Raw genomic sequence first — 25,753 nt, forward strand, 5'->3', positions numbered from 1 at the left:
GTCATGGTCTGGGAGGTCAATTCAGTCACTACCACGCTCCTGATGTGGCAATTATAGGAATTCCAGTAGGGATTAAACATATTACATAAATTGGTTTATGCCTTGAGGGAAGCATAGACCTACTTCTCCAGAATCGCTGGTGTTTGTTAGCCATGCTCTGAGCTCCAGAGCAGGGATCTAGCTCTCCAATCACCTGTTGCTGGAACTTTCCACTGGAGCCAATTGGTGTGAAAATTGCCACGAGTCAGTAACACTCTTTCATAGCAGTCGGGTCCTTCAGTGCTTTGGGTATCACCTAGATCATCTCTGTGTGGAGCAACCTTTACGGAGCTTAGTGTATCTGCTCTGTGAATTTGAAAGGTCAAGTCGACCTGCGGCTCCAAAGAGTCTACAGGGTGAAAACACAAGGTTTGGGGAGGCAATGAGCCTTCCCTTTTTAAAAGAACTGAAAATTGGAGAAGAGAGATTATAGAACCTAATAGCGCGTACCTAATTTTTGGGAGCATGGACCATGACTGTGACTGCTTGGTCAAAACCAGTCTTGACTTGTCCATATGGCAAGGCGTGTCCTGGAGGCAGATGCAGAAGAAAACATGTAGGGAAGGGATGTGGACCTGGTATGGTGGCTGTGTGTGTGGCCAAGAGACGGATTCAGCTGTAGCTGGTACTTGTACAAATACTTTGCATGAAAATATCCATCATGTGTAGAGTCAGTGAATGCAGAATATCAGTGCCCACTTGTAGCAGTGGTATTGCTGCCTACAAGGGTGCAGCTTTGCCCCTCGGTTGGAAGAAGCTGAAAGATTGCTGCTGGGGAGAAGGTGAGCTATGGGGTGGTAGATCTGTGTTTCCCTCCTGGTGAAGGGCAGCAAACTCCACAGAGCCCAAAGAGCAATGAGGTGACAGTTATAGGTTGAGAGCCGATAGGATGGCTGGTGGGCCTGGTAAGTGGTTTCCCTGGTTGCCTCTTTGCATGATCAGATGGTGCAAATCCAGCTGGAGCAGCATTTCTTTTCTGTAGACTATACGGTTTTTGAAAGTTTTTCTAATATTTTTTTTTTTCTAGGTGCTTTGCTTTTGGTCTTAACCAGCTGCAATATGAAGGGGGCAGCAAATTCCCTGAATCCAGCGTGTTACCTTGAAGAGCTTTGCTGAATTCCTGCTGAATGTTTTATTTTATGCAACCAGCAAGCTCTTCCATCAGCTGGAAGCCTTCATGGCATTCGCTGCTTGTATCCTTACCCGACCCGGGCATTCGGCAAACATTCCTCCGGCAGGCTGTCATGTTTCTCCATGCCCCGTTCGGCAGACGCTCACACATTCCTTCCTCTGGCCAAACTGCTTCCAGCTTCCTGCCAGTCTTGAAATAACTCTGCTTTGTGGAATTTCTGCTGTGACACTTTTTTTTTTTTTTTTTTTTCCCCTGATGTCCCCAAGACCCATCAAGGAGAGTCTGGCCAGGCAGGACCCACCAGGTGGTGCTCTGCTGATAGCCGTAGATGATAACTGCAATTTGCAGAATTTCACCTCTTTTATGGGCATTCCCACCTGGTACAGGAGAATTAGGACACTGTGGTCTAGCGTGCAAAACCTGCTGCTGCTTACTGCTCCTGCTGGCTTCTCTGGGAAGAAGAGCCAAGCTCTGTTTCAGCGGCATCCTGGGTGTAAGTCATAGAATTGTGGAACGGGTTGGAAGGGACCTTAAAATTGCCTTTTTCTGCTTCCCCAGCCACAGGCAGGGACCCCTCCCACCAGCCCAGGGTGCTCCCAGCCCCGTCCAGCCTGGCCCTGGGCACTGCCAGGGATGGGGCACACACAGTTGCTCTGGGCAGCCTGTCCCACCACCTCACCGCCCTCAAGCAAAGAATTTCTTCCTAATATCTTGTCTAGATCTACCCTCTCTCAGTTTAAAGCCATTCCTCCTTGTCCTGTCACTACACACCCTCGTAAAGAGTCCCTCTCCCGCTTTCTTTTAGACCTCTACTAGGTACGAGAAGGCAATTATCCTGACATCTTGATATTCTTTATATCACACCAAGAAACAACTGTTGTCTCTCTAATTTATTTTTTTGCCCCCCTTCTTTAACACCACGATTGACGCTGGGGGACTGCCCTGTGGGAAGCTTTGCCAGCTGATGGGAATGCATCGCTCTGCCGATGTGGTATAGTCTGCTCTGGGTGGGATCATCCCAGAAGCCTGCTACGCCGGGAATGGGGCTGTTCTTTTGCTGGGATGAACCCTCGGTTCTGGCCCAGAGCACTTCACGTGGAGTTTGTGAAACGGAGCGTAAGGGAGGCTTTGTGCTGAAGACCTGACAGTCTCTTGTGGAGCTTCTCTGGTGTTGTCAGTTCATTCAGTGAAGGGCTGTGACCATGCTTAAATTATTCAGGGCTGCATTACGCTTCCAAACTAGCTTCCTTGCTGCTTCCAGCATGTTGTAGTTTCCTTTCGTGTCGATGCCCACTTCAGTGCAATATCCCTTTCCATTAAAAGATGGCATCAGAGCGTGGGGGAGCTCCGCATGTCAGTGCCAGAGCAGCTGGGGCTGAGAATCTGTGCCGCTTTTCCTGTGGTTGGGGTTGAGAAAACGGAGTTGTGCTCCGAGCAGGAAGCAGGCGTTACTTGGTGTGGGGAAACTGTGTTCAGGAAGCGATGAAAAGCCTGGGAACAGGGAGAAGTCTGATGGCAGACGTGTTCTTGTAGGGTTTGGTTTGCTGGAAATTTACGCTGCTGGAAATGTATCCGGAGATGTGGATTAAGCACTTGAACTTTTCAAAATAATTAGTAGAATTAATTTGAGAATTGATGTGAAACCAGGCAGGACTAACCTAGAAGAGTATGCTATAGGCAGCAGTCCTGTGCTAGGGAAGGGGTTCTTAGAAAGTCCTTTACAAATATGAATATACTGAAAAAAATGGGGATATTCCTTCGAAAGGTCACCTTTAGGAATACCTACTCTTCTTTCTGTGCCTATCAACTTCCTAGTGAGTTGTCTGAAAAACCCATTGAACGTAGATTTAAATACCCAAGGCCAAAGCTGGTGAGAAAATAAATTTCCATTCTTTGGGAAAATTTGCTGACACTTCAGAATGTGCTGCTGTCCAAAATTGGGTCAGAAGACTAAATTTCAAGGTCTGCTCTGTAATAGAGGTTTGAAAGTCACCGTTGTCTTGTTATTTTCCTGATTACGGAAAATGGAAGCGAACAGAATTGTTATGATGCATTAAAATCCTATGAAATGAAAAATGAAAAGGACAGTTTTAAAAACACAGCCCCCCTCTAGCTGAAAAGATTGCAAAATTTACAGTTGCCTCGAAATAACGTCTAATTAATGGAGCTGCTTCTTGATAGAGGAGCTATTTCAGCTAGCTCAGACCACTGTTACTGTTTCACTGCAAGCTGTTTCCACCACAGATGCTCTGAATTTTCTGACACGGCAGAGGTTGGGATTTTTGTTTGGTGTGTTGGTTTTTAATGAAGAATTGTTTTTACACTCTGGTTACTCCTCAGGACTCCGTCAAGGAGTATGGGGTAACTGTTGCTGCAGTCCTAGCTGGTTGGTACGTTAACGTGGCTTGGTTTATGCTGCTGTAGTTACAAGCTGTAAGAATATCCAGCAGCTAGAAAAGCAGTTGCTGGATGCTGAAAGGTTAAGGTGGGTGATACCTTGAATAGCTGGGGAGATGCAAACTCCACAGCCTATACGAAAGGGGTGTAAGTTTGAAGATGCTGTGCTATAAGACCCTGCGCCCCTCTGTCTTTGTAGGGTGCTTGGCACTGTGAGGCTCTGAATCAAACCGGGGTGCTTAAAAACTGCAATCACACGGTATTAATTAACACGGGTATTGATGCGATTCTTAGTATTCGTTCTCAGAGAAAACTTTCCTGTTCCTAATCCACCTCCTTCCCTGCAACTCTGGCCAGATTTTCCCCCCTATTTCTTTTTTTTCTGTTCGCAGTCCTTCTGCTCAGATTACAAGACAAGCCCATGATATCACCGCTATGAGCTGAGGCTAAAGGGGGCTGGGTCTTGGGAGGGGTTTGCTTGACTAACTAGTGAAATTTGCCAGGAAGCAGCAGCTTCTTGCAGCATATTTCTCGGGCTGCAGGATATTTTCCGGCGCAGAGGGGACCACTCGGACGGCGCGCTCAGTCCAGAAGAAAGAACTTGATGAGGCACAAGGAGACAGAGGTCACCCCCGGCACAGCCTACCACTAACTCCAAGGTAAACGCCATCCTGCCGAGACTGCAAGCCAGAACAGTGACATTATTGCTAGAGATGAAGGGGCTGATGAATTAGTTTAAGCGTTTCTAACCCTCTCTTGCTTCGGGGCTGAAAGTTTGATTTCACTTCTTCGCTCTGAATGTATTCTCTTTCTCTCCTCTCAGTTTGTTTTGAAGTATGATGTTTAGGCATAGAGGCTGGGAAGAAGGTTTCTTCTCATTCCTGTCCCCTGAGACTTGATTTGGTAGGGGTGGGATGACACAGGATCTGTGTCATGTTGCAAAGATGTTGTGACCAAGTTAAAGATGTTCCCCCCCCACCCCCTTGCTTGCTCACAGGCATGCACAGATGAAATAAAAAAGACATGTTGCAAACTGTCTACAAGTTTAGGCAATGCATATTCTGTAATATTATTAAAATATGCTTGATTTAAACCAGAAAGCTACAATGCATGCCATCAACATTGTGTAAATGTTACCAGCTAAACTTCAGGAGCAGTTTAAATTCTCCTCTCGGAGTAATTGTGCTCTTTCAGAGGAAAAGGCTTCAGTGCAGACGTTTCCCACTGGCAGAAGACGCAAAACAGTTACGGCCCTAGTTGAGAAACTTTTCTGCGGTCATTGCTTGCGATTTGCAGCCCCTTGCAAAGAACCCTCAGCCTACCAGCAGCTTTTTTTAGGCTGTTTTATCCTGCAGTAATCACAGTCGTTTCCAGGATGGCTCTAGGATAGGCAGTGGTATCCACCTGAGAAGCTGCAGCACAGAAACATGGGCTGTTCCTCTCTGCAATGAACAGAGCTCAGGCTGAGTTCTGATTCTTCAGCATGCACACGAATAACTCTGCCTTCTTTTAGATTAATTTTTGTTGTTTACTGTGTGTGGGTAAAAAATGACCTAAAGACCAAGTTAGTTTAGACTGTAGAGAAAGATCAGAGTTCAGATATCTGAGAGCATAGTAGGAAAACTATTTAGCATCTCTATAGTCAGTTCATAAAGATGACATTGCAGTGCTTTCATATTTGTACTGAATAGGGGCTGAAATAATTGCTTTAGGGCTCCTGCTTGCCAGTTTTCATTTCATCAGTATTGAACCACCCACAGTGGTGGAATTTCCTCGGTTGGAAGCTAGAGAGCAGTTAGAAAACATAAAGTGAAATATTAGCATGAACTACTGTAATAGCAAATCATATAGAGAGAAACCACGTCTTCAGCGTGGTGTGCTGGACGCTTGTGGCTGCAGGAAGGAATTCCATGTGATCCTAGTTCTAAGTGCAGGAAAGCACCTCCAAAAACGGGTTAGTGATGTGAGGTTTAATACTTCAGTCAGGTGGTGATGGGGCTCAAGAGGTGGTGTGCTCTCCAGTCAAATCCAGTGTGGTGCTTTGTGAGTGCTGGGGCAGGAGTTCTTCGGAAAAACCTTTAAGAAAGTTTTAGCAGCTTGGAAAAGCCACCAAGATTGAAGAGAGTGCTGGTGATGTAGTAGAGGAAAACGCCTTTGTCTTCAGCAGGGTGATTTGATAGAGAAGCCATGCACTTTGCTGAAAGTTCTGTCCTTTTGCAAGTTAAGCAGAGCCCCCAAAATGCACACCTAGCAATGCTCGCTGGATTTTTTTTTAATAGTTGGCTCCCAAGTTCATTGTCTTTACCTTACTGTACTGCTGATTTCTCTTCTGTTTTTTTCTGTTTCTTGCTTTTCTGTTTATTTTAGTCTTCTTTCTCCTCCTGAACTGTTTCGTATCATTCTTGGTGCTCTTTAAAAACACAACAATGTCCTTTCTTAGAGATCACAGCTCTGGTGGATGGAATGATTGAGCAGATCTACCCATCAGATGGTTAGCGAAGCACTTTGTGTGAAATGTTCTGGGAGAACAGATGTGTGCAGATACATGTTTACTATGAATGTCTGCAAATACGCACACTGAGGAGGAAAAATCCTACTCCTTACCTGTAGTAATGCTGGTGGAAGTTTGTTGTTTCAAGGGATACTTTATAGGAATAATAACATGCTGTTCTGAAGTCAACCTGTCTTGCATTGCTCTGCGGATGGGTTAGGCTGTGTTAATTAAGACAGCATTACACAGATAGGAAGGGCACCTCCTCCTTGGAGGATATGTAGTAGTTGCTAAAACTTTTCAAACTTAGGCCTTGCACATGTGTCCTGGTTCTGTATGTGTGTGTGTCATCTGTGGATTTCAGTGTGGTACCTTTTTGTGGGGTCTCTATTCATGAACTATTTGTGTATGTGGTGAACTAACTGTGTGTGTTTGATGAAAAGAGAAGTTGAATCGTACAGCTTTGGTTGCCACTGCTGGTTTTACTAACTACAGAGTGCTTGGTCATCATAGTCGGATCCACTAGCTGCAAATTAAAGATTTTCTACTCCTAGGTTCAAAAAAATCACTTTTTCTGTCTAATTGTCTTAGAAGTATATTTGGAAAGAAGTGCTGTTTCCTATTAAGAGCATGGCACAAGGTCTGTGGAACAGCCAGCTGGGCTGGCCAGGAGCCTGAGAGTTGTCATGGTTCACATCTCTCTTTGTCTTCATTCTCCCAACACCGACACCAGGCAAGGGGAAGAGATAAGGAAAATAAAGAACTTCCCAAAATGAAGCGTATTTGAATATCCAGCCATGGCATGGAGAGAAGATGCTGCATGTGTCCATCTGATCCCCAGGCAAGCTTTTTTAGCCTCCTAAGAAAAATGAATGTGTCAAGGGGCTACAACTGAAATCAAATGGGATTTGCTTCAGTTGAAGAAGCAGATCTGAGAAGAGGCCACAGCCTGGGTTGGGAAGCTGTAAGAAGCGTGCAGCTGAGCCTGAAACATGCTGACCATGGCTCTGGGTGTTTTGCCCTGCAAAATCTGCTGTGTCCTTGCAACTTTGGAGAGCAACATATTTCTAAACATTTGGATCTCATAGATCTAATCAAACAGCGATGCGAAGGGCTTCGGTTAGGCAACTCCCACAAACACTTGGTTTTTCTGTTGTTAGATTTGGCTGTCTTTTAAAAGGAAAAACAAGCGAAGTGCCTTTTCTTTCCTACTCTCCTGATTAGTGTGTCTATCCATCAGAGCTTCTCTTTTGTCTAGCTTCAATAGCAAGTGATGGCAAACAACATACGTTCCTGGGCTATATACATCTCTTTCTTGCTGTCTGTTCAAAGTGCTGTCTGTCGTAGTTTCGCCTCACCAGCTGACAGACCCTCCAAACTTGTTTTCTGTTCCAGGTAGTACATACTTCAGTAAGATTTTGGGAGGAAATAAAAAAAGTGGGCAGGTATGTAGGTATGTTTGAATGGGAAGCAGAGGCCATCAAGTTCTTCAGTGATTATTTACTAATGTTGTTTCTCTCTCGAGCGAGATCTTGTGGCTGGGAAAGTCGTGGCAAGTCTGTAGCTTTGGACTGTGTAACTTTACCTCTGCTGCAAGAGGGCACACTGGGACTCTGCTGTCTTTCCCTTCAGCATCGCAACAGACTAGAAAAAGCAAATTGCATTTGGTAGCTTCCCTGATGTAAATAACTGTCGAATTTGCCCTTGGCCCGCTCGCAATAATGTCAAATTTGCTTTTGTAAGGTAGTTCTCAGCTCCCTGGTAGCAGGCTTCGGTTCCTGAGCACTCTAAAGCGACTTGGGAAAACCCTGCACTAATTGGAGAGCTCCAGGGAGTCTGAGTGAAAGGGACGAGCAAACAGCAACAATTCGGTGGCGCTGGCTAATAGGCACTGGTTCTTTTCTCTTCCACTGTGAAGAGAGACCCAGAAGAAACATGCTTCTCTGAGTGGTCACTAGTGGATAATATTGCCATTCTTCTGGTTTGCAGAGTCGCTGGATTTGTAACGTGTCAGAACGTTACCCTGAAATGATTTCTGCTGCCCTGCTTGTTCTGGGCTCTGCCTTGAATCCTGTACAGCCTTTTAGCGAAGAAACTTCAGTCTGTGCTTCAGGTGTCCCCAGCAGCGTTTCAGCTGCCTTCGGTCATTCAACTTCCACCTTCAACACGCTTTCTAGATTGCCTTAGCCTTTGCTGTCTCTCCTAAAAGTGGCTGTGTGCTGACACCAGGAGGGACTCGCCTGATCCAGCAGGGGTAGCAGGGTGGCATCTAGTCCCTGAGGAGGCCATCCCAGCCCCAGAACTTCGTACACAAGTTTTGTTATCAAGCCCATGCTGTTCTGCTCTTCTCCAAGGCAGGTTCAGTTATGCTGAAGCCAATCCAAAAGGTGTCGGGGGGGATTTCTCGGAAGAGGTTTAAGCGTGGTGGTGATTTTTCTGGTCACCTCAGTCAGTCTGTTCTGATGGTTTCCTGCCATGCAGTGGGGTTTCATGGGGACCATGTGGTCTTCTCCAGGGCTCCTTATCCACTGAGGTAGGTACTGGCCTGATGTTGTTCCTGGAGCTAATGGGTCTCTGCTGTAGATTTGGATTTATTGCCGTTGCTCGGTGTATCTGGTCCTGCCAGAGACCTTTATGGCTTACTTAGCACTTTAAGAGTGTGAAGGAGAGGGGTCTCATCTGTGGTTTACACCAGGGTAATAATCCAGGGGGGGTTAATCTATGAAAGCATTAGCCCTAGTGCCTGTGGCAGGGCTGAGTCTCTTGGAACAACGGCAGAATGTCTGTGAGCTCTTACCCAAGCGAGCGGTAGCGTTTCTGTTCGCTTTAATAGCCCTGGAGAGGGGGCCAGCATGAATTGCCCTTGTGCTGGTCAGAGTAGCGAGAAGTCCTGTCCGTGGCCGTGCCTGCTGCGGGATGCGTGAGCGTGCCCGAGGAATGCACTTTGGGCGATGGGGCAGGGAACTGGAAACGCAGGGCACCGTTTCGAGTGGCTGAACGCCAACCGTTTGGTGCTCCTGGCCGAGCCCCAGGCGTGCCAGCAGTGGTCAGAGCACTAATTGTCTCTTCCTGCTGACGGATGCCAAGCCAAACGGAGCCTTGCTGGATCTCCAGTCACAAAGGACTCAACTGAACCACTCCAGACTTAACTTCTCTTGTCTGGATAAGGATGGGAGCAGGAAAGCCGGTGTTCCTGTCTTTGGCTGAGCTGATCTATTGTTTGGATGATTTGGTGAAATTAAAAAAAGGGATCCTGGCTGGTAGGAGCAAGCTTTTGACTGGGGAGGATGAATAGCCTATTAGTTTCACCAGGTGAAGTCTCTGAAGAAGTAAGAGCTCAATATTACTTTTAAATGGAACTGTTGTTTCCTTGCAAGCCTCTGCCTATCTGTTCCCTTCAAGACTTGAGTCCTGAAAAGGGCTGAGTCAGCAGCTAGCAGGAGTATGCCTTAAAGCCTTAAATTACATGTTAATGTGGTGATGGAGAATCATCTTATGGCCTGAAGTACAGGATGGAGAGCCAGGAGACCTGGAGTATTTTCCTGGCTTCTCCCACTGACTTTATTCAATAGGTTTTTAATGTTCTGTCTTGGATTCTTTTGAATGGGGAGACCAAAATATATACTTTCAGGATTACGTCACCAATAAATCTGGAGGCTATTAAAGAGAGGGTGTGAGGGGAGGAATGAGCCCTACAATAAAGGGAGTAGCCAGCAGAAACAAAACATCCTGAAAAATCTATGCCTAGATTTGTTCTTAGGGAGTTCAGATTTCTTTGAGACTTGAGGGGGGAAAAAAAGGTGCCCAAATCTTGGTCACAGCAACAGAGGAGTGGGTTTACTTAAATATTCTCCTTACGTTGTTGTGGCTTACAAGGATGCTGCCATAAATGTGTGCGTGCAGTTGGCTCCTATCTGAGATACTGTCTATGTTTGCTTCTTTAAATGCTCTTGAGTGAGTCTGTTGCTGAATTGTCAGTGCTCTAATTGAAAAGCAGTGATCATCACCTTTGATAAATGCAGAAAAACTCATGTCTTGGAGCTAAGGAGAGAGATTTGAGGAAGAGCCAGGAAAGACACAACAGCATGTGGCTGTTGTGCTGTGGACTGAAAGAAGTGGTGTAAAATTTTCTGTGCTGCTTTATCAATCCTCTAGACCAGCTCCTCCTCGTCTTGCCTCCCAGTGAAAACTGGCCTGGGTGGTATGGATGGATGCCTCTGCCAGAAGGTGCCTGAGCCTCTCGGGTGCCATAACTCCCTGTTGTCCCTCCTGATCCTGACAGGGGACAGAAAGCTGAGCGCCCTTTTCAGCACTGCAGTGTTGGGTGGCTTCCCTGTGGATGCTGCTTGGGCTCCTGAAGCTTCTTCATTCTACCTGGGCTGCTGCATCTTGTGGAAAGACTAAAACATGCCTCTGTTCAAATTCCACTGGATTCTGCTTTTCCTGACGTCGTGACTTAGTCTGAATAGTTTCTCTTAAGCGCCTCAATAAACAAGACCTCTGGGTATGGAAGGTTTTATTTTGGGGCGATGCAAACACTGTGAAAGCTTTGTCTCTTAATGTTTGAACGTGTAACTATTTTGAAGCGGGTGGTAATACGACCCGCAGGAAAAGCGGGCTGCGGTTGCTAGTGCACACTGCAGTGTTGTCTTGTGAGCATGTAGGATTGCTGCTGTTCTAATCGTATGGAGAATTCCTCCACGATTTGCTTCCACAGGTGGAAAAGGACTAGAAGGGTGATTTCTGAATGTTTTTCCAGTACCTTCCCCCGGGCCCTCGAGGATCCCCTCCTGATCCTTGCAGGATCCCGACAAAGATGAGCTATTATGCTGTATGACCTGAGCTCGAAATGCGTGTGCCCCGAGTCATTTTCCTTAGTGGAGGTTTGGGCTTGTGCTCAGAGAGGCTTGTTAAAATTCCTTTTTGCTAGTCACAGTCCCCTCTGTGGAGCAGGGGGCTCTCGGGCAACCTTATCCTCCCTCAGCAGGTTTTCTTCAGTTCTGTGGTAAATGCTGGTTTTTCTTAGTCTCACCTGACTCCAAAGTCTCTAAGCTTTGGGGGAACAAAAGCAAAGCTGCCTGCAGTTGCCTTTTGGAGTCTTGGGGCTCCTGCGGTGTCTGACTCGGCAAAGCTTTGCCAAGAGTGAAAACTACACCTACTGTATTTACTATAATCTAAATTAGTATCTCTCTGACTAATCTTGTTATCAATTAAAGTAACTGGAAGTCTGTTGTGACTCTCCCTCCCCTACAGCTGCCCATGGACCATGAGGTCTCCCAGTGCTGTGACTTTTTGAAAGGCTCTGGCATCTTGCAGTGGTCTGTCTGCTTTAATAATTAACACTTCAGGGAGTACCGCTTTCAGCTGGTAACTATTACATCCTGTCTCTGAATGGTTTCCCCAAATTGTTGTGTCTTTTGGCTGAAATCCTTCAGTAAAATGACTCAAGAGCTCTGGTTTGAGTAGAAAGCAGTCCTGGAAACTGGAGTCGCACAGCTTTTAGCTATTCCTTGGCCTCGGATCGTGAAAGACCCCTAATAACCTGAGTGCAGAGCTGACCGCTGGTCATTGTTTGCCTTGGCACGAGGAGGATGAGTGAAACACGCTGACTTGCTGGTTACACACTGTGTTTGTCCATCCTTTCCTCCTGTAACATCTACTGACTTAGTTTACTCTTGAGGTTTCTGGAGTATCATAAAACAAAACTGTAACCTAGAGGGGAATTTGGCATATTCTGTTAATTACACTGACATGCCTTCTTATTTCTGGAGAGCTAGAGGTCCCTCAGGACTTGACTGTAAGGCTACTCACCACATGTTATCTGCCTTTGCCTCCTCCAGTATGCTTCGTGGGGCTGCCTGCTACACAGCGAGGCCATCCAGATCCTTCGGAAGGTCCGAGCAGTATATAAACAGAGCGCTGCATTCTTGCGTGTGTGGGACAGCCATGGGAAAGCTGTCACGACTTCAGAAACCCAAGCGTGTAGCTTTCAGCTAAATCAGGGCCCTGCTACTCCTCATCTTAGTTTTTGGAGAGAGATCGTTTCGATCCAGCTTAGGTTTTGGTTAGTATTTGCTAGGGCTTTTAAAATCCAATTTATGCAGTAGCAAGAAACAACGGCCACATAAAACGAAGCAGGTCAAAACAGATGTTTAAGGAAGATTAAAACTGAAAACCAGATTTTTCTGAAGAGCGCTAGGCTTGCGGTTCTGCTGGGCTTGAAGTTAGCCACCCCCCCTTCCATATTTTTACTTATAACTAACATAGGTTATTCTTCTCTTATGATCTAAGGGGGTTACTCGAATTTGTTATTTTTTTTATACTGTTCATGACAATTGCACTGCCCATGTGTTTATCCTCTGGGCTAAACACCATCTTGTATCCATGAAAAACATTGTTAAGAGGTTTCTTTTGAAACCAGTGCTGGTAGGTATTGAAGTCAGGCATGTCTGACTAGTACTAATGTGCTTTGACTCAGGACCCTTTTATTTTTACAGAACACATGTATCCTGCCCATCAACTGCATTTACTTTGTTTGCTGCTGGAGGGAGCAGCCTTGTGAAAGCAGTTGTATTTCCTTTCTTCCCCTCTGACGTGGGGCAGGACTTGTTTTACCCCTCTCTCTCTCTCAGCCTTACCACCTGGCCTGCAAAAAATGGAGAAATACCTTGTTTCCATAGCAGTATTTCTCTGAATGCCTGATGAAAATTTAAAAATCTCAATCTTGTGAAATCCGCGTGAAAGGATGTGGCTCCTTGAAACCAAATGTTTATTTTCCAAGATTATTTTTTTTTTGCCGCATATTCCCTCCTGCCCTGATTTAGTTAGACCTGCTGTAAAGTCTCCCTTTGCTTTTCTGTTTCTTCCCCTGCTGTCCGATGCTAGGCTTTTAACCCACGTGCTTCTGTGTCCTTTGTCTGTTCCGTAAGCGAATGCCTTTCAGCCCCCCAGGTCTCAAAGCGCTTCAGTAGGAAACTGACGTTCACCAGCCCTGTTTAACGCAAGGGGAAACTGAGGCACAGCCCTGGCAGTGGCCTGCCTGAGGTCACGCAGCAGGTCAGTGCCCCAGCTGAGGTTTGAACTGATGTCTCTTGAATTTCAGGCTCCTTGCCTGGGATTTCTGATAGATCTCTTCATTAAGCAGCTCGAAAGACTGGTTAATGTGTTTCGCTGTGTCTTCATACCAGTCTATGTGATCTTCTGGTTATTTTTTAGGAATACCTAAGACCTAGCAAAAATACTGGAGGCTTTTACTTTCTAGACATCTGATTTTGGAGCCAAGTCTTTCCCCTTTTCCCTCCCCTTTAGTGGCTGCCAGGAAATAATGGAGCTTTAAAGGGCTGGGGAGCTTTTTTCCCACTGCGCTCTGGCATTGCTTCATTTGGAAACTATTGAATCCTCACCCCCACATGTGCTGCTTGACCAGCTCCATGTGCTGGGTGCCTGAATGTGTGTATGTGAGTGGGAAGCGGGCAGAAAAGGACCAGGATTTAAATTTTGCACAGCATCTGGATGAAATTAATGAGTCAAAAAGTTGCTGGTTCACACCTTAAATGCTCCTTTAAGGATGTAGCGCTTGTATGACAAGTAAGTCCCTATCCAGACTTAGTAACCAAAAACTGGAAACTCCAGTACTCCACCAGACAGACAAGGTTAGCCAAGCCTAATTCTGCAGAGTGTCTGTGTACAATAACGTTTGTGGATTCTCTACGGATGAAACCGGACATGCAGTGATGGAAATAAGTCTTTTATCATCATATTGGGAAAAGCGTTTTCAATATAAATACCTCATTTCTGACCATGTTGTAATATATTTCATTACTCTCCTGGTTTTCCACTGTCTGAGTGATGGGTTTGGCTTCTTAATTGAAGGAGGTATGGGAGAAAAATGGTTCGGTTCTGGCTTGGTAGGATTTGAATCAAGGCTTGCCGTAGCTTGCTGGAGCCACTGAACTGCTGGATTTACAGAGAAATGGGAAAATCAGTCGCTAGCACTTGCAACCTGTAGAATTTTGCCCTGGAAAAAAATATTTTCCAGCTGAAACTATGTGGTAAGTTGATCTAAAATTACAGATGGTTTTGATGGGTTTGTTTTATTCTTTTTTTTCTCTTGTTTTGTTTTGTTTCGGTTTGTTTGTCCGTCCCACAAGAGGTAATTTACTTGAGTTTGGTTTTCGCAGGCAGCAGTGGACATTGTCTCCACTACAGCTTTATTCCCTGCTGGAGCAAGATATATAAAGTCCGTGTCACTGCCAAGGCTTACTCAAACTTTTCTTTCATTTCAGGACAGCCACACAGCACCTACCTGCACTGACTGGCAGCTGCTAGCAGAGGATTTGGCTCTGAGAGCTGTGAGCACTGAAAATGGAAAGATTCCTGGGTTTTACCCATAACCACTGTTTCATCATGCTGTTCTTCATCTCCCTGAGCCCGCTGGGCTTTGCCCAGTATGAACACTGGCCCTACCTCCCCGGTTACCCTGAGCCACCCCCACAAGTGTACCAGCCCCCACAGAGACCAGCAAATGTTCCCAAGATCCAGCTGCGGCTCGCAGGGCAGAAGAGAAAACACAACGAAGGCAGAGTGGAGGTGTTTTACAGTGGCGAGTGGGGCACGGTGTGCGACGATGACTTCTCCATCCATGCTGCGCACGTGGTCTGCAGGGAGCTGGGCTACGTGGAGGCAGTGTCTTGGCTACCCAGCTCCAAGTATGGAAAAGGAGAAGGTAAGGGAACTCCAGAGCAGTGGTATTGCGCTAGCTGTCTCTCCAACTCCCAATTTGAGTGATAATTCCTGCAAATGTAACTGAAATTGCTTCCAGGTGAAGCAGTGCCTCTTTAAAGCAAGATCCCATTAGATTAAACAGTTTAAATAATAGGTCTTTGCTCGTTTTGACTGAAACAAGTGAAGGAATGATGAGATAAAGTGCTGAGGGACCAGGTTGTGGTGTGTGGACTCTGGCAGGGGGTGCTGGGGAGCAGGTGGTGGTGGGCAAGGGTAGGAGGCTCTACAGCAGCTAGTCCAAAAGGGAAACTGTAGTAAGTGTAATGTATAGATAGATGGTCTGTTTCTCTGTTCATGCCTCCATTGCCTTGCAGCAAGTCAAACAGGGCCTCTAAGTGCTCCTTCTTCCTATTCTTTTTTTCCTCTGAACTGTCTGGGCTCCAAACAAGCTGCCTACGTGGTGCTGTAGAAATCTTCCTTTTCCCCTGTTAGCCTCTCTAGAAATACATGCCTCATTTTCCGCAACGCAGGCTAGCCTGAAAAACCCCAAAGGAGCATGCACGCTTCGTGTCCTATATAGGACTATATTTATAATAATTCTCTTGGACCCTCTCAGGCTGTTCCTGGTGGGGAAAAGCTATTCACACACACACACGCGCACCCCCCCCAATTGTACGAGCTTTCTTCATCTTGGAAACGGTACGTGATGGACGTGTGGACGGTTGCGGGTAGCACCTTATTGCACCTCATTCGCAAATCTGTGCTGAACAAATACTTTTGAAAGGTGACTGTTTGTGTGTTATAGTAATGAATTCTTCAAATCGCAGCGCTTGAGAGAGAATAGCTCTGTAATAGTGTAAAACCCAACAGATTTAATTGTCGTCTTTTGATACGCTGTTAAATGTTGACCTACGGAGAATTTTTTCTGCAAACACTGAAGCCTGGCACACTGTTGATGTAACTCACAGGTTATTTCCACTGCAGCAGGGATAAACGTGCTGTATGTCTGTTACTTTCCACCTCTTGTTAGTACTCACACCTATAAACTTGCCCGTAAAAGAGTACGCGGACCTTAACAGTGACTTGACTGAAATGCAAAACCTTGAATGTTGTCCCAAGCTGTGGATTTTGGCTCTTGAGCTAGAGCAGGAGATTTCCAAGCGAGACAGAGGCCATGACATTTGAAAACAAACCGAAAACACTGCCACATGATATAACAGGAGTAAATGGCCTCTGGATGCCAGAATAGCGCTGGGTAAATCCTGATGCAGAGAGCCCGCGCAGGGGGAATCGTGCCTTCCTCCAACTGTAGAGTCAGGTTTTGCAGGAGCTCTTCCTGCTGTCCCGTCTGGGGAGCACAGCGAGGGCTGTCAGGTCCACCGTCTGGTGATGAACCAACTTTGGGGCTGCTGGAACAAAGCTGGGACAGCCAAGGGGAATAGCTACAGAATCTCCTAGTGGCTCTGAAGTCGGGCAGTCTTTCCGTCCAAAAGACGTGTGACTTTTCAGATTTTGTATCCTAAAAACTGGCAATTGCTTGTTGGCTTTTTCTCCCTGCAATTTAGGGGGCACATATCGGGGGGGGGGGGGGGCGGCATGTGCCCAGCACATTTCCAAAGAGAAAACATCCGCTTTGAAACAAGGAATCTCAGAGATGCTGTTGGGTCTTTTGCTCTCACCTGCTCTTGGGAAAACATGACCTAAATTTTGGAGGTGTGACACTTACTGGTTGCTGTCTGCACATCTTAGAAGTGAGTTCTGAGGGACCTGATTTTTTAGAAAAGATAATGCATATATGGATGTACACGTGCGTGCTCACATGCACATGCTTTTGGCTGGAGGGGAAACGGTAATTACAGTCTGGAAACTGGATCTGGCAATTTGATTTCAAAGAGCACCCAAATAACAGGAGGTTCCAATCAGTAATGGTTGGTTCAAGCTTTTGCAAAAATGTGCTTTCAAAAAGTTAGGGCATTTAATCAAAACTTGGAGCTATCTCCTACAAGAGATTTAGTGAGGATTTGGTAAATGAGAAATGATGTAAATACAGAAGGAATGATTTGGTGAGTATGATTAGAGGGCAGAGTCTAATCAGCCAAATCGAGAGGGCCCGGTGACACTGCGTGCTCTGAAGTGGCTGTCATCAGAGGAGGTCAGTTGTCACTGTGAGCAGGATTGCAGCAGAGATCTGCTTCAGCCTGGGAGTATTTTTTTTTATTATTTATTACCATGCAGATAAGGGAAAGCTGTTTCCAGTTAGCAAGCACTTGAGGTGGATCGTTGGGGTTCCTTAGCTGATGTATTCAAGCTTATTTTAGCAGTAATCTCTTCCCTGACATAGTAAGAGCACAGCAGCCTTACTTGCTTTCAGTACAATCTAGATTTACCCTCTTTGTGAGTCTCAGTTCTATTTTCTTTCCCCTTCAGGGAAAATTTGGATGGACAATGTCCACTGTAATGGCAAGGAGACCACCCTGGCAGCATGCACTTCAAATGGCTGGGGAGTAACTGACTGCAAACACACCGAAGACGTGGGAGTGGTCTGCAGTGAAAAGAGAATCCCTGGCTTCAAGTTTGACAACTCATTGCTTAACCAAATAGAGGTAAACGTACTTAAAACTGCAAGCTGCTGATCCAAAAGCCTTCTGTGGACAGGGATGTCTGCTACTGCACATTGCAGGTTATCCCAGGCAGTGTTCCTAGATGCTGGCTAAAGGTGCAACTTTCAGATTTCAGTTTCAGCTGTTCAGAGCATTATATATATATATATAATAATAATAATTTGAAAGGTTTTTTATAGCATAAGAGTAAGTAAGGGGAAAAATATATTACTCCTGTTCTGCAATCAATTTTCAAAATCAAAAACTGGTTTATTATATTTCTCAGAATGAAACTGGAGAGACGGGATGTGTGCTGTACTCACAGACCTTACATCTGGGCAACTTTATTAGTTCATAGTACTAAACTACTGGGTTTTCTTTCCCCTGGTGCCTCCTTTTGGTACTGGGAGCAATTTGGAGGCCTGTGCTATCACAGGGGGCTCATCAGGTAGTGTTGGATTTGGAGAGGAATAGGGCGTAAAACCATGGCTTGAAATGGGTGAATTTGTAAGGAAAGGTGTAAAGATATTTTTGCACAGTTTGGCTGAGCAGTGATGAAGTAACCATGATAACTGCATAGAAATATTTGTGGGAATGGGGGATTAGTACTGGAAGTGATGGAAGGAATTGAAGAGAGGAAAACGTGGGCTGGTCCTTGGGGGAAAGGTTCTGGATTGTGGCTGGGTTCGCCTGCTAAGCTGAGGTTGAGACTCTTGGGGAAATGACAGAAGCAAAATGCTTGAATCACCTTCCAGTGGAGTTGTTGGATTTCTGCAGAATAAAGACTTGGGGGAATGCTGGGCTGGAAAGAAGCTGGGCTGAGCTCTTCAAAGAAGGAAAATGTGGGTTTCTTTCCTTCAGCTTTTCAGGTTGGAAAGTATTTGTGGTGACTCAGCTAACATCTCCCTTGTTTCAGATGCCCTGCTGTTTCAGTATGTGAATTCAGTGGTTGCCCTTGGTCAAAATTTATCGAAAGAGCCTAACCAGGAACCGCAGTCAAATCTTATTTTAAGCAGACAGGGAGTCCAGGAGGTATCGCGTATCACAGTGCGGTTTCCATGCCTGAATTCTGTCTTTGTTCATGATCTGAAACAATGGATACAGCCTTCTTTATCACTTTAAACCAAAATTATTCTAGCAGTTATTTCATAGTCGCTGATGTAGAAAGGATCCTCCAGCATTTTCTTCTACCAGATTTTTCCACTGGAGGTTCGTGCGTACTTGACAAGGGAAGAGAATGTGCTCGGTCAAACCTTTCCTGGCCCTGCTGAGGCTTTAGGACGAACACTGTATGGCTGAGCAGGCAGCATTCAGCACTTTGTCACGAAAGTCTCCCGTGCAAAGGTGCAGGTAGAAGATATGAGAGCTGAAATTCTCTTCCTTGCCTTGGTCTTGCTTCGCTTGGCTAAGGAGGGAAGGGAGGCTTTCCGGAGGGATCCCAAGCTGCCTCTGTCAATGGCACTCTTGTTGCTCAGGGGATGAAACGAGATCATGGAACGTCAGTGATGGCTTTGGCAGATGCACGCTTCCCCAAAGCCACAGTGAATCCTCAAAACAGAGGCTTGGAAGAAAAGACGCTTTAGTCTAGACGGAGGTCACCTCATTCTGAGATGCTTCGGATATTAATCATAAAGGCTTTGGAGGGCTCTGCTTTTCCATTAGCTAAGCACTGGAGTTTGACTAATGAATTGAACACATTGGGTAATTGAGGGTTAGCTCGTGCTGGTGCTGTGTGGGTGCTTAAGCTTCACATGTGATAAGGGAAGTGAATCATGAGATTGAAGCGGTTCGTGCAGCAGAAGCCTGGGCACATCAACGGGATCACTCAGGAGAAATAGGTGTAAGGGAAGTCCTGTTCCCCACGTCCTGGTAACTCTCGGGAGCGAGGGCATCCACTGGTGTGACAAGGAACAGCATTCACAGCAATTGCTAAGGGGCACTGGAGACTAAAGTCACTGAACTGGTGGGGAGAAAAAAGTAACATAGAAGAATAGCTTTATTTTTAAGTACCCTCACTAAACCGCGAGCTGTCAGCCTGGCTGTCCCTGTGATTTTGTCCTGACAGTAGAAAATAGTGTTGTGTTTTCTGGGCAGTGACTGCTGTCGCCCTGGCTCTCTGCGTCCTTCTGTGTGTGTGCTTCTCCCCTCCCTATTGCTGCCTGAATTTTATGAACAACTTAGTACCATAGCGTTGCTTCAACTCAGCAAAACCAAGTTGATTTTTCCTATATCCCTATAAGATCGCTGGCAGCTGAATGGTTCTTTTTCTGCTGGTTTTGTTGCAGCAGGATTAAGGCTAAAGGTGATGTGCTATAAATTTTTAAGATGCCATTGTGAAAGTACTTTTCAGTCACAGCTACTTGTCAAATTTTTAAGCTCTTTTCCCCTCTCTCAGCTTTTCTCTTCTTCTTAATCTTTGCTTTATCTCATTAGCAGCTGGCGTGACATAGTTTGAGTCAAAGATGATGAGCAGGGTTACTCATAGGGTCATAAACTCCAAAACAGGGAGGTCAAAAGGCTTGTGCGAGTGCAAGTTGAAAGTCTTTGCCCTTCCTAACATGCCTGGGAATTCTGCATATCATGCCTCACATTCATCGGAGGAAACATCATCGTTTTGTAAGCTGCTGGGTTCTGCAGTCTGTAGCCCAAAGCTTGCCCGAGTGATGTTTTCTCTTTGGAATGAGATCAGTGGTTGAGGGGCCTGGAATTTTTTACTTAGCAGCAATGCTGTGGTCAGGTCTCTCCACCAGTCCCACTGGCTTCAGCATTGCACTGACAGAGCTAAACCAGCACAATCCCACTGAGAATGCCAATGGAAGATATTTCAGTTTGGTTTAAAACCAGGCTTTACTTAAAATAGCCCTGGATTAAGATGATACGCAGAGCTTATGCATTCAATTACACCTTCCAGCGTTGCTTTCCCACACCAGTTTGCAACAGCTGTAACGATTCCCAAATGAATCCAACTGTCGCAAAATGATGGTTTTTACAGCCAGCAGATTAAGAGGAGCGAGCGCTGACTTCAGTGTACGTTCATGCGTCAGGGTGCAAGTTGCGGTGGGGTAGGAGCAGCTTTTGTTCTGCTTCCCCGTTGCAAGTTGCAAGCGTTCAGGGCAAATCCGTGCGTTGTGCAGCCTGGTTAACCCATCGCCCAACTCGTGCCATCACCTTTGGATTTCCTTTGCCTGTAATAGGGAGCATTGTGTGTTCCCACTGCCAGGGGCAGCTGGACCATCTTAAATTCATCATTTAGAAAGTGTCTTAGACCCTTTAGTGCTAAGTTCTCTGAGGCTGCCAAGGGCTGCTAAGATTTAACGCGGAAAGCCAGTAGGCATAAGACAACATCTGACTTCATTTTGACAGGGCTCCAGCTCAGAGGGGCTGTGCAAATTGACATTTGCTCAAATCTGGCCTTGCTTCCTAAAATCTGACAGGCAAAGAGTTCACACTCTTTTAAAAGCAACATGATACCCCTCGGGGTAGAGTTTATTTTTATTGGACAATGTACATACATCCATTTCCCATCTTGGAAATGCTGCAGATAAGCAGTATAGGGTGAAATTTTCCATCACCATAAACCACTTGACTTATGCATGAATGCACTTAGACAGATCTTTTCCTATCGCAGTTCATATTTTGAGGGTTACGTCACATCTCTTCCCATCCCTGAGCCTTTCCATTCCCTGCCCTGCTGGGAATGGGCAGTGCCTGACCCTTGCTTCTGTACAGAAGTTGCTGGTCACCGGCCACAGTGAAGCATCTCCGTCTGGGGTGGGTGATGATGGAAGATCTGTGGTAAGAAGACAGAAGGCAGGCAGGGAGAGGTTAACTCTTCTAACAGCACCAAGGTTGGGGCAGGTCTGAAATCCATCAGTCTCTTGCTGAAGGGCAGAGAAACTCCCATCGGTTTTGCTCGCTATTTGCTGCAGCCACTGCAGCTTTTTAGCCTTGGGACTTGTTCAAAGGATTATTTCTTGGAGAGTGATGAATGTGTGTAGCAGGACAGCCCTTTCGTGGGCTGCTGGCGGGTCACAATTAGCCTGATGGCCCTTTAGCTCAGTGGCTGCGTAAACACTGAAGGTTGCTCACCTTCCCAAAGCTGGGAGGGCAGTGTCTGTTCAGTGCTGCCCTGAGCGTGATGACATCAAGTGCATTTTCCAGAGGGGCTTTTCCCCCTCCACTTTAAAGTATGTGTATGCTACATACGCAGACGGTTTGTCATTAATGGAGAGAGAAGGGCTCGTGGTTTGACTTTGCCTCTTTGCCTCTGGGGGTGTTAGGAGGGGGAAAGCGGGTACGTATCCTGCTGATATCGCATCCTCTCTCTCTCCCTACAGATGCCAGTTCTGTGGGAGTAAGCTGTTTACCCCAAAAGGGTGGGTTTTTTTAAAAAAAAAAAGAAAAGCAGTAGCTGGGCTTGGAAGTGCTGCAAGTGTGTGGCTGAGTGTGGCTTAACCCAGTAACTGCATGTGAATGTAGAGGCTGCCACAGCCGCGTTGGGATGGGAACTGGATGTTGGTGCTGAACCTCCTTGCTTCAGTCCTCCACAGAGGCATCTGCGCATCCAGTATGATGGAGCCAAAGGTGCTGTTAAAATAACACCATTGTTTAACTCAGAGTTTGATTTTTTTGCTTGCATTCCTTCTCTTTTAGTCACAGCCTGGAGTAAAAGCTGTGTTTGGCGTACTCTAATTCACATTAGTGGCTTGCTGTACAACTTGGGTCTAACCAAAGTCTTACCCACTTTATCCATAATGGTAACTCTTGGAGGCTTTACAATGTGGTGGGCACTTTGTGAGTGGTGTCTTGGGAGCTCCAGGGAAAGGAAAAGTTTAGTCATGTTGGGTTTAAGTGCTCAAAGCGTGTCTGAGAACGCAAAAACTGGTTGCCGATTGTGATGCAGTTTGGGAGGGACAGACAGTAAGTGCTATAAATACATCCACTGAACTGCAATAATCCAAGCTTCGTAAAATATAACAAGTGGAATCTGCTGCTTTAGCCAAAGATCTCTGAGCACGTGGGGCCTTGTGCTTGACAGCACAGCTAAATGAAGGAAAAGAGCCGAGAGCAGAATCTGTGCATCTAGGGGACCGACCCACGCTCCTCCTCCTCCTGACATGAAAGGTATAAAGAGCAGGACGAAAGGATGAAGTCAGTGCACAAGGTGCGGTCCGACTGTTGGTTGTTTCTTGTCTTGCAGTTCACAAGTGTCTGGAAGTGGTCAGGTGGGTAGTGTGGACCTGCCTTAAGGTTCCTTTGCGCGATGCCAAAGCCTGCCGTTTAAATGTGTGCACGGTCTCAAATGTTTTCCTAAGTCTTTGCAGGATGCCAGAAGCTCTGAAATCAAAATGATTTAATATGTGTTCATGAAACCATGAGCAGGGAATGCCATCCCTGCTTTTTCAAGCAGTTCCCGCAGCCACGGTGTGTTGTCCAAACACAGCGCAGGCCAACCTGCGACTGCCTTACTGGGTTGACCAGCAATTTTAAGACCACAGCAACTAACTCCTACCCTTAATATTTTTCTTAAATAAATGCACGATATGTTGGGTTTTTTTTAAAACTATCCCCCTAAACATCCTTAATAAAATATTTGTTGTCCACCCTCTTCCTCTCTGTGCACATACACAGGCTCCAAATAGGACATATTCTAAATATATCAAATTGCTGCAGCCGTTACAAATTCACAAATAGATCTGGTACCTGAGACCAGACCATAACTTCGGCCAGACGGTGGGCAGACAAGGTCTAGCTAAACATACCAGGCTGTGCTGCTATTTCTGTCCTTTTTTTTTTTTTCCCTTCAGGGTGTATGTGAAGTATATAAATTAAAAAAAAAATAAAAAATCTCACTTCAAAGCCCAGTGGCTCAAAAGCTCTGGTTCTGCCAGGTTAAAAGTGGGTTGAACTATATTGTCCGTGTTTCTTAACCAGTGGGACAGGGGGCTGCGGGGTCCTGCTCGGGAGCTCTCAGTTAAATTGGTCTCGGTGGATGAGGCTGTATAAAGTGTTCCTGTGTGCTGAGCTGCTTGTGACTGGAAGGTGTAAGGAGGGGAGCGGGAGGAGGAGGAGGAGGACAGGGGCATTGTCTGTGGCTTGGTACACAGACAAATCTTCCTCTTACCTAGCATTTTGCCATGCAAACCAGTGGAGACTCTCTCCAAGCTGTGGGGAGTTGCAGCTTAGGTCACCACCATCTCTGACTTGAGCTCTATGTCTCGACCGCCCAGTTCTCAAGAATGTTTGTCAATAAAACGTTTATTTGCCTGTTTGTTGTGACAACAGTGGTTTAATTTCTTTCCCATTCGTGGAAATATTTACTTTTCTAAACATAAACCCATATGTAATGCCAATGCTGATGCTCTGTGTGTCTAGAAGGGGTCTTCAGCATCTTGTCTGGAGCTAACTCCAGACAAATATTAATTAAGCTGCCGTTGGGGTATGTGACTGTGTTTCTTTAGTGCTATGACTTTAAAGTCTGTGTGATGGCTTCTAATTGCTTGCCTCAATGGTTTGTTGTTTGTTGGTTTTTTTTGTGATGGCTTGTGGCATGTCAGGATGCTAAGTTTGCTGGGCAGAGTTGGCACTTGTCATCGAGTGGGAGCTACGAGCTATGGAGCTGGTGGTGCTGGGAGAGCACCAGGGCTGGTTTGGGTTTGGTGCAGTTTTTCGGGGAGCAGTTAACCTGTTCGTCTCCTTGCACCGACTGTAACCAGAGCTGACAGCTGTTGTGCTGGACGCGACACCATTTCTCTTGTTACACCAAACAATATTTAACGACGCCTGAGAACAGAGTACGATCTCGTTCTGTTTTGCAGTGCAGAGGTCAGGTAATAAATTTGGCTAGCTTGCAGCGTCTGATCCAGATTGTCTTTAAAATAGCTCAGTGGAAAGGAAACAGAGAATGTAAAAGCTTTGTTCGTCGAGAAACCCTCAGACCGTGATGCATGCAGAACAGAGCAGCATCCTATCCCTAAGCTGAGCCTCCCAGCCATGCCAAAGTATCTCCAGGGTTCAGTGCTCCTGCCTTCCCTCGCTCGCTTCTATCACCAGCGTTTCTTTTCTCTAGTGCTTTTCATTAGCCTGCTTTGCATTGGCAGTCATGAGGCTGCTGCTGAAGCGTTTCACAGCTTAGCAAAGGCTTTTGTCATTTATAATCTGCACTGTATTTGCTCCTGGACCCTAATCCTGAATTGCACTCTCATCCCTTACCCTTTTGTACTGCGCAAACCCAGAACAAAAAGTGCTCGCAGTCCAATACAGTGTAACATTCCCAGGGGACTGCTGTCCCCCGTAGGCAACCCGTCTTTGTCTTGCAGCATCTATTTCACTGTGTTTATTTAGCACTGGGAACTTGTTAGTGACTCAGAAGCACAGCTCCAGATGTTTAAATCAAAACAGATTCCACCCATTCCTATGTATGTGAAGAGATAGCTTTTAAAAAGTCATCTTCAGGGCAAAAGACTTGGTAGCTGAGACTTCACTGGGAGTGAGTGAAGTGTTTAAATATAGGAGAGAAGATGCCTCTGGGGTGAGACAAGTCTATGTGGAAAGATCTCATGTTATGTTCTTAATTGGGGGGGGAAATTCAATTCGTTTCTTGTCCAAGTTTGCAGCCTGGTGTTTGGGAAGCCAAGAAATCGTGGAGCTCCATTGTAAGTGAAAAATGATGGTTTGAATAGATTTCAGCAGCTAAGGGGTGGTGGGATGGGTCAGGCATAAGGAAGGAAAGAGCAGTTCAAATGGATCATGGGGAGCTCTTAAAGCAGGAGAGTGATGCCTATGGGCTTAGACAGAGGTAGCACATGTGTTCCTTGCAGTTGTTAAATCGAGGGTTTGTGGTAAGAATTGCACCTTTGCCTAAGCTGTCTGCCTGTACCGTCACCTGCTGATCAGAGAGGCAGCTCTGGACGCCCCCTCGCTCAAGCTCTGCAATACTTAGCATCACCCGTGGTGATGGTTTTTTTAAAAAAATAATAAAGTAAAATACACAGAAGGGGAAAATCTCATTCTGGTTCCCTTTCTGCCTGTATTTAAATCATTTCTCTGGCTGTAGGGGAGATGCAACCATAGCTTTTCAGACTCTGTGCATTTCTTATTCAGACTCCGTGCATTTCTCTAGCTGGTTTCTTAATGTCATCGCTGAGCCCGTGTTTAAAGTGAGGGTTGAGATGCTCTTCTGAAGACCCCCTCTGGAATCCCAGTTGCTGTGGCTTGCTTTTGGCCAGGAGCAGGTGATTAAGAGCCGGGTTAGCGTCTGCAGTCTGCAAAGTAGCAGTCGGGTTTCGAGGAACGGGATCTCCTCGCTGTATTGATTACTGTGGATCCTCAGGGCTGTGGCAAGAAGAAAAGGGTATTGCTGAGCTTGGG

The 25,753-nt window shown here is 46.0% G+C and overlaps 1 protein-coding gene across 11 annotated transcripts in view; it reads left to right on the forward strand.

The window, feature by feature from the left end:
• Positions 1-25,753, forward strand: part of LOXL2 (lysyl oxidase like 2) — a 67,293-nt gene that overhangs the window by 7,872 nt on the left and 33,668 nt on the right. For 4 of the 11 annotated variants that reach the window (XM_080370409.1, XM_080370410.1, XM_080370411.1 and 1 more), the window contains 2 exons: positions 14,345-14,784; positions 17,211-17,386. In XM_080370409.1, coding sequence (XP_080226535.1) covers positions 14,424-14,784; positions 17,211-17,386 — 537 coding nt within the window. In that variant the 5' untranslated portion in view covers positions 14,345-14,423. Of the gene's footprint in view, positions 1-1,691; positions 4,228-4,893; positions 13,116-14,344; positions 14,785-14,855; positions 15,483-17,210; positions 17,387-25,753 lie in introns of those variants that run through there. The other 7 variants (XM_080370405.1, XM_080370408.1, XR_013924628.1 and 4 more) reach the window with 5 other exon arrangements.

Source organism: Falco punctatus (assembly GCF_963210335.1).
Source record: "Falco punctatus genome assembly, chromosome: 20".
Lineage (NCBI taxonomy): Eukaryota > Metazoa > Chordata > Aves > Falconiformes > Falconidae > Falco > Falco punctatus.